General features: G+C 41.1%; 1 protein-coding gene across 4 annotated transcripts in view; it reads right to left on the bottom strand.

Moving 5' to 3' along the window:
- Positions 1–6: 6 nt before the first annotated feature.
- The window catches only part of ankrd6b (ankyrin repeat domain 6b), a 32755-nt gene continuing 16547 nt past the window's right edge, over positions 7–16214 (bottom strand). The window contains exons 3-16 of one of the 4 annotated variants that reach the window (XM_056405577.1): positions 15832–15930; positions 14121–14219; positions 13500–13598; positions 12875–12973; positions 11703–11801; positions 11146–11244; positions 9617–9694; positions 8535–8639; positions 7138–7251; positions 6847–7017; positions 6355–6507; positions 4285–4398; positions 3357–3660; positions 7–2869 (exon numbers count right to left, since the gene is read on the bottom strand). In XM_056405577.1, the coding sequence (XP_056261552.1) occupies positions 2274–2869; positions 3357–3660; positions 4285–4398; positions 6355–6507; positions 6847–7017; positions 7138–7251; positions 8535–8639; positions 9617–9694; positions 11146–11244; positions 11703–11801; positions 12875–12973; positions 13500–13598; positions 14121–14219; positions 15832–15930 (2229 nt within the window). In that variant the 3' untranslated portion in view covers positions 7–2273. Of the gene's footprint in view, positions 2870–3356; positions 3661–4284; positions 4399–6354; positions 6508–6846; positions 7018–7137; positions 7252–8534; positions 8640–9616; positions 9695–11145; positions 11245–11702; positions 11802–12874; positions 12974–13499; positions 13599–13697; positions 14101–14120; positions 14220–15831; positions 15931–16214 lie in introns of those variants that run through there. The other 3 variants (XM_056405578.1, XM_056405580.1, XM_056405579.1) reach the window with 3 other exon arrangements.

Genomic DNA, 16214 nt, shown 5'->3' with positions numbered 1-16214 from the left:
GGCAGATTTAAGAACAATCATTTTTTAATACAAAATATGTTTTCTGGCCTCATTATACAGACTGTATTATTCATATCCACAGAGTTCATGTAAAACTAACCCTGTATGAGCAGACAGTCACTACATCAAATGTACAGCAGACAGTTAATACTGCAACACAACTTTCTTCATACAACATCTTCTGATTGAATTCATCTTAAAAAAAGGTCAAGATTGTCCTTTACAGGTAAACATGATTGGCAGGGAAACTAGATTATCGGTGTTCAACTGATCAGAACTTGGCTTGTAGTTGTCACCTGTAGTGAGAGATCAGCTGATTTAGCCACAAACAGGAAGTATGGGCATAAACTTGTAGTAGGTCATAGTTTTGTGTCAGAAGCCAGTGTTGCATCATCTTTTACTGTCCATTTTAGTGGATTGTAAACACTTTCTTCCCCTCTCACACTTCCTAAGACACTAGGGTTAATATATATATGGTTACTATCCATTACACAGCTGAACTGTTGAGTGTCTACAGAAACCTCCGGAAACATGGTGTGGATGGCAGTAGGAGGATGGATGTGTCAAAACTGTATTTATGTGGCAGCAACTTTTTAGCTTGAAGTTAAAATTAATTCACAGGTTCGTAATGTCAGATCCATGGAGTCTGGAGGGTGCTGTGGCAACTGAACAATAATGCGCTTTTACAGTGTTTAATATAATCAATTAAAGACGTCCCTTTTTATAGTCAAAATAATATTTTTTAAAACTGAAACAAAGAAAATAGAGGTTTTTAAATGCTCCTTCATTGTACCTGTGAGAGCCAATCACTTTTTTATTTAAAAAGTCATCTTTAAATTGAACAACTGTAAATGTTAAAACTGGGGACAAATAAAAGTGGGATGGAGAAATTAGTAAATGGAATACCAAAAAATAAAGATGGGAAATTACTTAAGAAATTTTTACATTTTAGTTCAATGTTACATATATATGTGTGCATGTGTGTGTGTGTATGTATGTATGTATATATATATATATATATATACATACATACATACATACATACATACATATATACATACATGCATGCACACACAAACAGACAGGTGACAAATTAAATTAAAAACTTGAACTGGATGTCAATGACCCACATCCATAGGATACAAGGCATCACTTGTTTGTCCTTTAATTTGCCAGCCGTCTGGATGTATATCATTACATATGTATGTGTGTATATATTTAAACCTTTAATTAAATTGTCAATGAATTAATCAGTTCATTTAATGCTTTTCAAACTTTGTATCAGTTTAGAAATTAATTAAAAATAAATTAATTGTATTTAAACACTGTAAAAGTCTTTAAGTCTTCTGTTGTCATTCTCCAGCCTCCGTACAAATCACACCATGCAGCACAATCAAATATCAATACATTTAAAACAAACCTTCACTAGGGTTTTTATATACAGTGTCAGTTCAGCTACATTCTCATAAATAAGCAGTAGGTTGTTCCTTTAAAGTCACAAGGCTGATTCCAGCTTCTAGATACCAACAAAAAGCTTATTGTACTGTAATTCCCTCCATGCAGACAGAATTCACTGTGATTCAGTTATACTAATGTGCACATTTGTGTCTGATGTGCAACAGGCGAAATAAAATGTATAAACGTCTCATTGTGTTATTCAAATCAGTAGATTTAGTGTGTTGTTAGGCAAATATATGCTCAGTATTGATGAGATGTAATGTATCTAACTATAAGTAGAGGAATCTGTCTGTATGTTGAATTTCTCCCCACAACCGCTCATTCGACTGACTTTTAACTTGGCGGGTGAAGGAAGTGCAGCATCGACTGTGAGGTTTTCAGATGAGTGGTTGTCAAGAAAATCCACAGACCTCAAACGAGCACTGCACCAGTCTTATAAATGGCACATTAGATCAATGTTTTGACATCTAGCTTTACATTAACTGGTTTATTTACAGCCCAGTGTAGAGCTGCCCCTATTTCTATAGTACTGTATGTACACATCTCAACACACCAGCCCGCCGCTACCATGACAACCAACAGGAAAGGATTTTGGATGTGGGACATTTTTAGTCATCTGTATAAAAAAAAAAAAAAAAAAAAAATGGATCAAGGCCCCGCAGCACTTAACAACTCAGTATGGCTGTGGTTGTCCATGACGACCACAAGTGACAGTTCGGTTCCTTGTGTCATAAATCTAGATCACGTCATCAAATCTAATCCCACACTGATTTTGTGTGGTGTGTACAGTGTGGTGGTGACAGATGGGCTCTGTGTTAGCTGTCGTCGTGTTTGTCAGTCCTCAGCAGGCGCAGCTCGTCCTCCAGGTAGGCGATCCTTTCGATGAGGGCGGCTCTGTCGGCCTGAGCCCTCTCGTTGGCCTGCCAGCGAGCCTCCTGCACCTTCCTCTCGTACCAGCGCTCCATCTGCGTCGACACGGCCTCAAAGAAGTACTGAGTCACCTCCATGGCGTGCATGTTGTCCCGCTCTTGAGCAAAGGTGGGGTCACTGGGCTGGTCTCCAAAGACCTCCAGAATCTTGGGCCCTGTGGCTCCTTTGGATTTACTCCTGCCTTGGGGAAGTTTTTTATGGCGCCTCCCTCTGTCCCGGCCTCGCTCCTTGTCTTTGAGCCCAGCTTCACCACTGCTGCTGCAGCGGTGCTCTGTGGCTGGAGACAGGCTGCTGGCTCTGTGGCCTCTGACTCCACTAGCGCCGCACTCCACTATGTCCAGGTCCTGCAGGTCCTTGTTCTTCCTCTGGGGGTCAGCACAGATCACTGAACGCTCCTTCGGCCGGACCACCTGGACAGATGACAGTGACCTCTTGGCTGCTGCAGGAGAGGCGACTTCTGCGTTATGTGCCTTATCGCAATCTGTTGAAAGTTCAAAAGAGACTCAGTGAGCAGATTCAACCACACACAAACCACTGGACAATATAATTCATTATTATTCATGCCATCCTGCTAATTAGAAACGAGTATAACTCTGAATCATGAACAACTCAGTGACATTCTGCTCCGGCAGTGATGATATTCCTTCCAAAAAGGTCACAACAAAGAAACAGTGCACTTAAGGTCATTTCAGAAGCCTTTATCCACTGCAGAAAGGGAATGAATGTGATGTGGGTTCAGAAGTTACATGTGATATAGTTTGACAATGTTTAAATAACAGCAGGTGAATGATTTACAGTCATGTATCTTATACACAACAATATACAGCAATGGTGACTTTTAATAGGTTCATCATTTACCGTTTATTTCAGCGTTGATTACCTGTTTGTAATTTACAGGAAACAGATTTAGGACTCAGTGTCTCTGTCTGTGTTTAATGAGAAAGTTTATATGTTTGTTGAGGATGTACCTGGAGAGCTCTCCACATGAACCACAAAGTAGTGATTGGCTGGACCGCCCTCTGCCACGCTGGCTTCCCCGCGGCTGGAGTCCAGGAGTGTAGGACTGTGGTGGAGCTCTGGACAAAGGGAGCTATCCCCGTGTCCGGCGGGCAGCACGGTGAGCCCGGCGCCGCCGTCGGCTTCATTCAGGCCCTCGGCCACCGAGGAGGAGCGCTGCAGCTTGGTGCTGCTGGGGTCTCCTGTGAATCGAAACTCCATGTTCTGCAGTTTGGACAGACACCAGCTCTTCAATTCACTGACCAGAGACGCCTGCTTAAAGGGCAGATACAACCACACACAAGACATGATGATATTACTGTTATTGAACATTTAGTTCAGGTCACATTTGTTGAACATAAAAAATTTTTTTATAGCGGCAGTAATCTAAATTTTCAATTTTGAATCTGGTTTCCAGGGGCAACACGAAGCTGTTTACAGTGAAAAACCTCTGATAAACCCTCCCTACACTACCTGCCCAGCACCAGACAGCAGACAGACACAGTCAGACACTAACTGGTGAACATAGTGGAGCATTTAGCAGCTAAAGAGACAGACATCTTTCTCTGGAGTTTGTAGAGACCAAACCGGAGCTAAAAGAGACTTCACAGAGAGAGAGACCACATTTTGAGTCAGTGTTTCTGTCCCAAAAGCTGGTCAAACTAAATGGCAAGTCAAAATTGTGAGAGAAGTTAGAGGTGGGCAGAAAAAAGTGCAGCTGTGTCTTTATTAAATCCTCCACCATAAAACTCACCATCTTTTATAAGGTATAATCAGAACTGACATTTCCAATATGCCAAGTTCAATTTTGTTTTCCATGATGACTTCATCGACCACAGAGCCTTGCAGACTCCAGCTGAGCGTGCACAGAGACGAAGGTGGCACTGCTGTTAATGTTACCTGTCTCTTCTCCGCCTCCAGTCGCTCCTGCAGGGCCCGCTGCTCGATCCTCTGCAGACACTCGCTCCTCTCTGCTGACACTCTCTCCACCGTTATCTTATCAAGAGCCAGGATCTGACACGGGTAAACAACAAGGATACGGGTAAAAATACACAAGGGCATCTTGGTTGTTTGAATTATTTGCTGTTAGATGTCCTCTAGTTTCATAATTCTGTATACATTATACACTGTTTTACATTCTAGATGCAAGTAAATGTGGATGTTTTAGAATACAGCAGTGTGAGTAGTGGGCCCTATAATTATGCACAGGTGTGAGCCTTTTTTTTTTTTTTTTTAAACCATGTTGAATCAATACAATTTGTCACATGTGATCTCCAGTTCTGGACACATCAAGTATAATTAAAGCAAACAGGATGCACCAGTTTGGAGCCACAACAAAGGTTCTGAATACTTTGTTAAATGAGAGATTTCAGTCTTTGATTTTTAATAAATTTCTAAAAACATGCTTTCATTTTGTTATGATGTGTTATTTATTGTAGCTTAATGAGCAAAAATGTCAATTCTATCCATTTAAAATGAAATCCACAACACAATATGTGTAAAAAGTGAAGGGGTACTTTCTGCAGCCACTGTAACTCAACTTATTAACTCAACTAAAGTGAACTTAAAATAGAAATTATTATTTGTCACACATACAGCCAAATAGGATTACAAACTGCTATGCTACGTGGTGTTAGACAGCGTTCTCCAGCACCATCATTAAAACCAGGACGAGCACTGGAGCTGTTTTATAAGCTCATGGTCGATCAAAACCTTACCACAGAGCGTGTTGGTAGTTCCTCTCATTTCTCACACACACGCGTGTGTATTTTGTTGTTGCGTGTGTATGAGAGTGTCCTTCCAGCACACAGAGGTTTATCAGTCCCACAGTCTAAGAATTGTTTACCTTATACTTCACCTTGAGCGCGCATACCTTCTTCTGTTGTTGTGATCGCACTGATTATGAATTCCTGCCTACACCCACTGGTGTGTTTTCTCAAGCAGCAGTGATGCTCGGAGTACACGCATGAACGGCTGATAGAAGCTTTTATCTTAAGCGTCTTACAGTATTGTGGGAGAATGTATTAATCATGAAGTGGCTCCAGGAGGAAAAGAGGCCAAAGCCACTGTACTGTTACTACAATGTCCCACCCTGTGAAAAACACAGGGAAGAGAACCCCATAAAACACGCAGCGTCAGAGATGTGTTGTTTCTGTTCAGCAACACGGTCACAGTGAGGCTTTTGTAGATGCCAACTGAACTCTACGTGACTCTGAAGAAACATGCTGGTAAGTTTGTTTAAAGCCTGTATCCGTCAGACAGAATCACTCCTATCAACTGCACTATGATTTAAAGGAGCTATTTGTAAGTTTTGCTATTGCTACATAGCCACTGTTAGCATTAACAGCTGTTTACTTACTTAGAAATAGTAGATAAACTAGTGTTCACTTTGATATTGCTTTCCACCACTGGAGACAGCTCTTGGTTAGTAAAGGAATGACGTTTGATACCGAACTTGAAACGATTCTTCTAGACTGGAAGGTAAGTAGCTGGTAATGCTAACGTTAGCTCCTGGTAGCTCCTGATGGGTTAGGACATATCTGGACTTCTCGTAAACATCATCACAGATATAAGTCGTTTCTTAGGATAAAACAGGTAATAAAATGTTTTTTTATTTTCACATTATCAGAAACAGAGAAATGTAACCTGCTGTATGTAAATTGAACAGTGAGGGTGATGAGGGGACTCCTTTTTCTTCATCTCATTAGCACCTTTCTGTGTGGCGATGAAAAAATCTTTGGAGGTAGAGGGAGTGAGGCTTAACAGTCACATAACAGAGCAAAGGTTTAGATAGGGACCTGTCTATGTTTCATGTGATCACACAAAAATTAAAAGTCTCTGCAAACGATGTTATCTTTTTAAGGACAAACTGCAGTTGATTATGACGGAGCGCATGATTCAGACCAAATGACTCCTTTCTTCTGTGGAGCGTGTAAAACGAGCTGCGGTGCGTGAGCTTGTGTGTCTTACCTGGTGTTTGTTCTTGCGGTCCAGCTGACCCATCTTGCTATTCATCAGGTCTTGGACGGTGTGGATCTCAGTCTTCATCTCCTCCTTGGTGGCTTCCAGCTGGTTCTCCAGTTTACTGATGAGCGGTTCACAGCGGCAGCCGTTCAGAGGAGCCTGCGACACAGTCATCAAACTGCTCAAATTCATGTTTTCAAAATCCGTTAGTCCTACTTTTTACTGAGAAAACTTTGATTCATGAGTCAAAGGGACCAGTCTTTCTTACAAGTTTTATTCAGCATCACATAAAACATTTAAATTTATGGTGCCCTTTGGTAATTGGCAGATGGTTCAGTAAATCTCTCTGGTGCAGCTGCTCAGTGATAGATGGAAGTCATCCATAGATGAGCCAATCATTTGCATATATGAACAATGAATTTACCACATAACTGAGAAACTACATGAATAACAGTCTTAATCTGACTCAACAGGGGAGTGTTCGTGTGCTGACAGTACCTGCATGATCTTGCCATCCTTGCCTCGGTAAAGCGTGTAAAGCTGATAGGCTTTAAAGTTGTGTGGAGGGACGGCTGCATGAGGGGAGAGTCCTCGCAGTTTACTCTTCCTCTTGTGAAAGGCTTCGCCGTGCCTGGTCTCTCTGCGGCGGAGGGGCTCAGACATAAACGGCTGCAACAGCAACAGCACCTCAGATTAGTAATTACTCCAACGTACCTCTGACCTCTGACCCTGTCCAGATCTTGTGAGCAGCAGCGTTCAGCCTCTCAAACATCACATGCAGGAACCTACCTTTTCTTTATGCTTCCTGTTCTTTCCCCTCCTGGTGTTTGACTCCGTCACCTCAGTGTGTTTGCAGGCAGCTCGGTCGCTGCTCTGGGTGTCATCAGCAGCAGATGCATTGTCCTGCAGGAAACAGGAAGAAGGAAAGGTTCGGTAGTGCAATTTCCTGGAAATGTTTAAACACTCTGGGACACTGTAAAATCTTAAAAATGTAAAAGATCTAAAGCACGTTTTAGAGTTTCCCATAAACATGTGGTTTGTGCTGCTGATTGAAAGAAGCTCATTTCTAAATGTTTCCATCATTCAAATGAGGAAATTCAGTAGAATCAAAAACACTCTGTTATTTTCCCAGTAATATTTACTCTTTGTTTAATCTGATCAACCATCTTTAATTCATGCTCTGCAGCCAAACTTTGTTCCCTTTTATTTGAATTGTAGAGGAGGTCCCAACGTTTCCAAAAAAAACTAATCAGAAATATGTCTAAAATGATGGACAAGACATCTGGAATATTTCTGTTTGATGGAAACATGCAGCCACAAAAAGAGTCTTGGCTGTGGAAATTTCACTTAGTGCAAACTGAGAGTCAGGAAAGAAAGAGAAATTTGTTGACAAACTGGCTCCTATTCTAACAACTGTTTACAGTTCTTTAGGGCAACAGCCAGAAACATTCAAAGGTTCTGACGAAGGTTGCTGGTATGAGGCTTTTCTACCGATTTCTACCGATTCTACCACCACGTAACACATTCAGATCAAGAGGGAGTCATGAAGAGACGGTCAGACATCTTTTACATCTCATGTGGCTTAATCGTGATTAAAGAATCCTGATAGATGCCCTCTCTTCTTGTTGATGCCCTAAACAGGCAAATATTTCATAAAATATTGTGCTTTGAGGAGGGGTTTATTAAATCCAAGGGCAGCAGTAATAATGAGGAGAGTGATATCACCCTTTTTTAAATCTAACACACAGGACCATACAAGGAGATCGTCTCAGCCCTCGACTCCTGCCACCAGGTTAGGAATTGGCATTAAATGTGTCTTACATGAGGAGGAACACAAAATGTTAGGAGAAGGAGAAGAAATACAGTCCACTGGCAAAAGAACTGAAGACATGCCAATACCAAACTTTCAATCAACATCATCCCATTCCAGTTTAAGTGGATTAAATGGATTAAGTGGATAAGTGTGTGTGTGAGTTATGAAGCAGTCAAACTGCCTCTCTGTTTCTTCACCACTGGATTGGAAAGTCTTTTAAATATCTCCTTTGTTAGAAACTCTCACTCCTCTGCTCTCTGCTCTTCTCTTCTCGCTGCTGGTTTCCTCTCGTTTTTTATATTTAAATTGAATCTAATTTTAATCATGAATACAATCATTTACATTCAGTCTGACACAATGGTCCAGCTCTTACCTTACAGGGCAGCATCTCATCTCTGGGCACCGACTGAGCTCTGCCCTCTGCCTTCAGCTTGTCTCTCCTCTTCCTCACACTCCTGCCACGCACAAAGCTCTGCACCTGAACACACACACACACAACACACACACACACACACACACACACACACACACACACACACACACACACACACACACACACACACACACACACACACACACACACACACACACACACACACAATTATTATAATCACAACTGGCATCGTAATGCGTGGTTAGTAAATAAAATAAGACAGTGGATTATTAATCCTTGAAGGTAAACATTCATTTTTATAGACACACTGCAGGTCACAAACAGCTTTTTAAAATGAGATTAGCTGAAACATTTTTGTTGCTTTTTTGTGACTTTAATCTCTTTTTACTATTTTTAAATTTGCTGCTTTCTGTTTCTGCTTTGATTAAATAAGTCTTTAATTTCAGAGCAGCAGTAGTAGACTAGTGGTACACAGTCAGGGATGTGCAGAGAAATAAAATTCCTGTGAAGCTGCTTGTATGGGCAGAGCCTCCCTCGAGTCTGGTTTGGCTCCAGTTGACCAGAAGTGGGAAAAGCTTCCCACAGAAGTGGCCTTGAGTATCTCTATGGTTCAGTCTGTGTACAGGTTTTCTTACCAGGGATATTTATGGTTTGTGGTTGGATTATGAGAAATTATGTCAGATTACCATTCCTATAATTTCTTATCTGTCTGTACATAGTCCAATCTGTGGTGTCTTCTGGTGTCATGATACAGACTCAAACAGCAGAGTTAACCTTTCTCCAGGAGATTGAGGTGTGTCTGAACACAATGCAACCTTTATCATTTATATTTTGAGAACAGCAAATGCAATCACGCATTAAATTCATTTTAGTGATTTTCCAGATTTTCCCCTGAGCGCTGTGTATCAGCCTCTAAGAAATGAATCACCTGAACATGTAACCGTTAAAATCTATGAGCAATACACTGACATTTCACTGACATGATCACAAAAATGTATCTCTAAGTATGAGTTTTGTTTACAGCTGCCTGTACTGGTCAGACAGGGAGTTACTGGTTTCACCTGTGGAGCTTTGGTTAGAAGAAGAGCCACATCTGGGTTGTTATGTTCTCTGGCCTGGTCCAAAGCCGTCTCACCTGCCTGTAGAAACACAAACATACACAGTCCAAATGGGCAAAACAGTGGCAGAGATTTGGAACAAACTGATATTACGGAAAGTTCTTTATTCCTAATTCCAGGTAAAAGTGAACTCTTGAATGTGAATGTTCTTCATGCTATTGTCACGTCATGTAAACAAAGCAAAGTGGAAGCTACAGGGAATCCATTAGTGAATATAAACACTATATGTGTTTAAAAAGAGTGGTGAGTATAAGTATGGCACTGATTATGATCAATTATGGTCGGACACGTCTGTATTTATTCTATATTTTGAGACTCAGTTTTTGTTTGACAACAACATTTTGTTTATTTATAGTAAAACTGTAACAGGACACTTCTGTAAGTGAACTTGTGTGACCACAGTCTTTATTACGATATGACCCCTTTGCCTGTGGACACCAACATCAAATTTATTTGAGTAATGGAGTAAACAACCTGGCCGGATTGTTTTATGACAGAGAATTCAGCCAAAAACAAGATAAAACTTACTTCTTACTTAATCAAATTAATAAATAATGCTCATACATTGACATTAATAATGTGAAATGTAATTTTTAATTTATAGTGACTACAAATAACAGTAAATAGTGAAATAATATTCTATTTCTGACAAAAACAGCATAAACATTTTAAAAGGTGGGTTATAATTTATACATTTGTATCTGGCTTTTTAAGTAAGTGTGAATTATTCATTCACTGACATCCTAATTCTTCAGTTAGAGGTTTGTCCTCTGAGACACAGCCCATTCTGGTCTTCAATTAGATCCCCCACTGTTAGGTACAACTGCAGGAACCACGGCTGCACTCACGACTTTCAAAATGTATGAACTTCCCCGTGGTTTAATTGTTATTAAACATTGTTTTATATCAATACAACTAAATAGAAATTAGACCAAGATTTAAAACATTGATGCTCATAGGAGGAAAGCACAATATGAATGTATTCAGTTTGACACACCTGACAGGAGAGGTCAGGAGGTATTTTTTGTGACTTTTTTTCCTGGTTTCTTTTGTTCTCACTTCAGTTTTTGATGCACAAATTGAAAATGTGCATAAAAACAGGTGAATGTAATGAAAATGATGAAAATACTGAGTTGAAACTCGAGCTGAAATTTCAAAACTTCAGCTATCCAATCCTTATTTTCAAATGTCAGAATCCTGCTTTTCTGTTTCAAAATTATTGTTTTTTCTTTCAAAATTTACTTTGAATCTTTCAAATCCTATTTTTAATGTTAAAAAATGCCAATCCCAATTTAACCTCATGCTTAGAACAGACGACAGGAAGCTAGGACAGCTGCTTTGAGAATCCCTCAAGAGGAGACTGGTAACACAACAGAAATGCTGTGCTGACTTGAAGATGAAGAAAGACAAAGTGAGTGCACAAACACTTCCTCTGAGCATTAATGATGTAGAAAGAGGCCGCGGGCACTCACATTGTTGCAGATGCGGCTGTCTCCACCCGCCTCCAGCAGCAGACGTACTGTTTTCTTATGATTCAGAGCAGCTGCTACGTGGAGCGGTGTGTCCCCGGCCTGCACACACACACAGACACACACAGACAGACACACAGACAGACACACAGACAGAGAGACACAGACAGACAAAGTCAGACACAGACGGACACAGACAGACAGACACAGAGACACAGACAGACACACACAGACACAGATGTGATGCTCTTTCAACCACTTCCATAATACAGAAATAAACTACATGATTTAACTGTATAATCCACATTTCATGACAACAGATCTAACAAACATACTTTAAGAACATGATTTTTTTTTTTTGAATGCATCCTAATTACAAGTGAATTAAAAATAGACCAGCCACCTTTACAAACCACCTATGATGATGATATATGATAACAGCTCAAATCCATATTCCCCAAAGCCAGAGATTCTCATACTGCACAATAACCACAGACCGGATTCTTCAGTATCTAGCTGGTGGTGAGTGATCGTTTTTTTCTACCCAGTCAGTAACTCACCAGGTTCTTCTCTGAAACAGAGCAAAAGGCTCCCAGCAGGATGCGGATCATAGCTACATGGTTGTAGCGGGCTGCCACATGCAGACACGTGTCCCCTCCCTAGAAATAAAACTGAGAGATCAGCAACTTTTCAAGAATTTAATTTCAGTTAAAGCTAAAAGATGTGTCTCAGCAGAGCATGAAACATATTATTATAGAACTATAGAAATACAAGGGACAATTAATCATTTTTACAGGCTGGATTCTGTATATTTTAGAAGGTGCTGGAGGAAACAATCATTTGGCAGAAACAGAGGCAGAACAACTCGGGCTGAAGGTGTCTGAGAAGCTGAAACATAAGTAGTAACAAAAGATTCACAGGAGACGGACTGGTCCAGTATTATGACTACATGTGTTACACAGTTACAGTAGCATTACCTACTCAACACCTACACAGTACAACTGGGAGAAAGTTTATGTGAATTGTGGTCTTTATTTTAGAAACACTATTTTTCTTCTTCTGTGTTTGTTGGAATGCAACAAAACACCAAAGCAAATTCCTCACATGTGAAAACCTACTTGGCAATAAACCTGATTCTGATTCTGAGAACAGAAGCTGCCACTTGTCTCAACCTTGAGCTCCTTCTGCTTCAGGTGATTACACTGAAAAGCACCGCTCATCCGAAAAATAAAGATAAAGTGGTTGTTAAGGAGAAAATCTTATCATCGATTGTTGAGGTTTTCGGAGAAGGAAAGACCAGTGGAGCCTGAATGTCTTACGCTGAGGTTTATTGAGCTTGGCCGAGGAGAACGGAGGAATCATCAATACAAGCAAATATGCATGATGTCACCTCAATTCTGACAAGAGTCCCTGTGTCTTTCCCTTAAGCAGCCCCAAAGAGTGCCAAAGATAGTGTATTCTCCATATTTGGTATAATATATAAAAGGAATGGGGAGAGAGGGATGTGTGATCATTCTATTGGTTCTTTAACCATAAAAAACACAACTGATTTACGCTCGCCCAGGTGCAAGTCATAGAATGCCAAGCACTTGTTGCTGGACATCCAAGGTCGTGCTCTATCTGTCTTAACTTCCTCAGTATCTGCAGTAACTCACAGATGTCTCTGGAGAGACAGAGAAACAGAGTTCAGACTAAACAGAGTTCAGACTAACCCTTCACCCTCAGCTCTTACATGGTTCTTGCTGTCAGGCCTGGAGCCTCCGAGGAGCAGAACCTTGGAGCTCTGAGTGTGACCGTTCTGACAGGCGAGGTGGAGAGCCGTGTTCCCCGCCTGGAAAAGGAGGAGGAGGAGGAGGAGGAATGAGTCAGTGTCAGCATTTATTAGTGTTGAGTAGAGTTTTTTTTGTCATCACAAAAATCCGCTGTGCGTTTTTATCATCTCATTTAGGTTTAATCTGTATTGACTCTTTGACAACATCAATCATGCTGCTGCTGACACTTTCATCGTGTTTGAGCTTTACAGTTTGAGCTAGGCATACGGAGGCATTTAAACTGTTAGTCCTGAATAGAAAACCTTCAAATAGAGCCCAAAGTTCTGTACCATGATATCATTCTGTAGTGTAATAAACAACTATTAAAGACACTGAAGAATCTATAGCCTAACAAATCAAATATGGTGTGTAACTTGAGTTTATATACAGTAGGTTGGAGGATGTTTTAAGGATGTGTTGGTACAACTGTTTTATTTTATGATGAATTTCTGGCACTGAATACCAATCAGAGGGAAGGATTATTGGAACTGAGTTTGTAAGTGAACATATTTAATCAATGCTGTGGTCACTCCACTGCAGAATCACCTTGTTCTTTGCGTGAACGTTGGCTCCAGCTTTCACCAGCAGTTTGACAGACTGGCTGAAGCCATGCCAGGACACTTCATGGAGAGCAGTGTTGCCATCCTGACGGGACAAAAGACAAAAAGCCACTTTAATAACAGCAACAGTTAGACTGATGCCCTGGACTTTATCTTTGAGATACTAGCATTTCTGAAGACTCACGTCCTTCATAGATTTTAGGGAACCCGTCATGAATTATATTGGTACTGATCCAGTCCGGGCTGGTGGTGGTGGTGTAATGGTGTGGGGAATGTTTTCTTTTCACACTTTGGACCCCTTGATACCAATGTAAAGAGTTTTGACATCAAATGATAGAAAAACAAAGTAAAATAGTGTGAGTGTTTATGGCTATAAACCCCTATATGTCTAACTAAGATTGTGAACAAACCATCTCTCTTACACTACTTTACTTTTCATGGGAGAATGAGGTTGAGCAGATTACAGACAGATTGGTTTCCCTCAGATCATCAGATGGCTTACGATGGCTTTGAAATGCCCCCTATTGGTCTGACTGACTGTAACAGAGGTACCATTAGCCTCTGTATGTGTTTTTATGTGTGTGCGTTTCTGTCTTTTGAAGTGCACCTTGTCCTGTCTGTCCAGTGCACACCCTTCCTGGATGAGAGCGCTGATAACATCACTGTTTCCCACCACAGCAGCCCGTTGTAACGCCGTCTGCTCCCCCTGTCAACAGAGGCAGAAACACACAACGCCTACATCAGTCAGCAGCAGGACAAGAAAACAACCCACAAAAAAAAAAAATCTATTCTGTCACATAAAAATCTCGGACCTCCAATATGACATTTTTATTATATTGTTAATTTACAGTTCTCTTGCTCGATATTTTCATGTCACAAACATTTATAAATCTTATTCAAAGATTCAAAGATATTCAAAAATTGTAGGAAAATGCTCTTATAAAGAAATAGTTTGGTTATTGGGGACTTTGGTTTTAGATCTACTTCCTCTGACTGAACAAACACATGGATGAATGAATGAAATTAGTTTAGCTGGATGGCTGTATTTTAAGGGAGGGATATTTGGTCTGCAAGCCCTAATTTACATTCTCAAGTCTCGATTTACAGATAACAAACAGTCCAACCTTCAGGCGAATACGCTTCTCCCTATTTGTGAGGGTGAGATGAGAATACTAATATTAACTTATTTATATATTCATTCTATAGACATCACTAACTGGATTAAATTAAATGAATTTTGTTATGAAAATAGTATTAAAAAAAATTCCCCCAAAACAAACTATCCCTTTACATGGTGACAGCTTAAATAACTTTTAATAAGCACAGCAGGTATCCCCAATCTCAGCAGAGTTATTGCTGATTTAGGCAATGATGATGTTAATTTGATCCCAGTGTGCCAGTTATACAGACCACAGCAGTCCATCTATAATAGCTCTAGTTGCTGTTGAGAGTCCACTGTGGTCTGTATAACCATATGAAAGCAGTCAAAGTCCCAGGGAAAAAAAAAAAAGGTTCAGTTCACATTTATACTAAGCCATAAATGGAATTTCTGCACACAGAGCAGATTAGTGGTGAATGAGATTTAGCAAGCCAGGTTTGAAATTAGAGCGCTGGAGAAGCAATGAGCAGTGATTTCCACGAGAGAAACAGGAGAAACAGGAAGGACAGGAGGTGGGGGGGGGTCAAGCCAAGCTGGATAGGAACTGAGCGGCAGCAGCGGCAGCAGCAGCAGCAGCAGCAGCAGCAGCGTTGGATGAACAGCGTTTGTTCAGGGAAGGAAGGATGAGGGAACAGATTTCCACTGCCTCAGTAGGAGCAGGTTTGGCTAACCTCCTTCACTCTCCCTGATCCTCCAGGCTCTTCCCCAGCCCTCCTCCACTGTCTTCTCCCCTCCTGTTCCTCCTCCTTCTCCTCCTCCTCCTCCTGCCTCAGTCTGCACCTCCTGCTCCCTCCACTCCTGGAGGATGTACTGCAGCCTGTTGCAGAGCTCACTGACCACAGAGAGTGAATTTGGCAGCGCCAGAGATCTGGGTTATCACTATCTGTGGGGAAGGGGGACTTGCATCCTGAGGGCAACCCCACGAGTGGAAAGTCCAAATAGTCCCACTCAAGGCCACTAGAGGTCATTAGACTACAGTTGTGATTGTGTTAAAATAAAGAAATTAAAGTATTAAAAAAAAAAAAAAAAAATTATTCCAATTTAATAGAGCTGAAAGCAAAAAGAGAAGCAGCTGCTGGTGACCATCAATCAGGACCGCAGTGCAAGTCGGAGGTGGATGAGAGCTGTAAACACGGCCGACGCAGATGAGTCTACTCACGTCGTCTTGGATGTCCAGGTCGCAGCCAGCTTTGAGCAGGATGCGCACAACCTCAATGTGGCCTTTATAGGCGGCCAAGTGAAGCGGGCTCCTGCCATACTGTGGACACAAAACACACAAACAACTCAACCCACCAAACAACACACAGCAGTGCACGCAATGTAAGCACACAAAGCTGATTAAAAGACGCCACCACAGCTTTACCACACACCAAGTCACAGTGCAGTGAGTCAGATATTGCTGCAGTGTAAGTAACCGTGGTGATAGCTGGTGGCATGACAGAAGACAAGAGTACAATACATCTCAGTAATGAGTCGACAGAAAACAAACAGATCCTTAATCCATGGTTTAAGAGAACAGTGCACAATCAGTGCACAGCTGTT

This window comes from Seriola aureovittata, chromosome 19 (genome assembly GCF_021018895.1).
Source record: "Seriola aureovittata isolate HTS-2021-v1 ecotype China chromosome 19, ASM2101889v1, whole genome shotgun sequence".
In the NCBI taxonomy this organism is placed as follows: Eukaryota; Metazoa; Chordata; class Actinopteri; order Carangiformes; family Carangidae; genus Seriola; species Seriola aureovittata.
The sequence above is the reverse complement of the archived record's forward strand: the minus strand, read 5'-3'. Positions and strand labels throughout refer to the sequence as shown.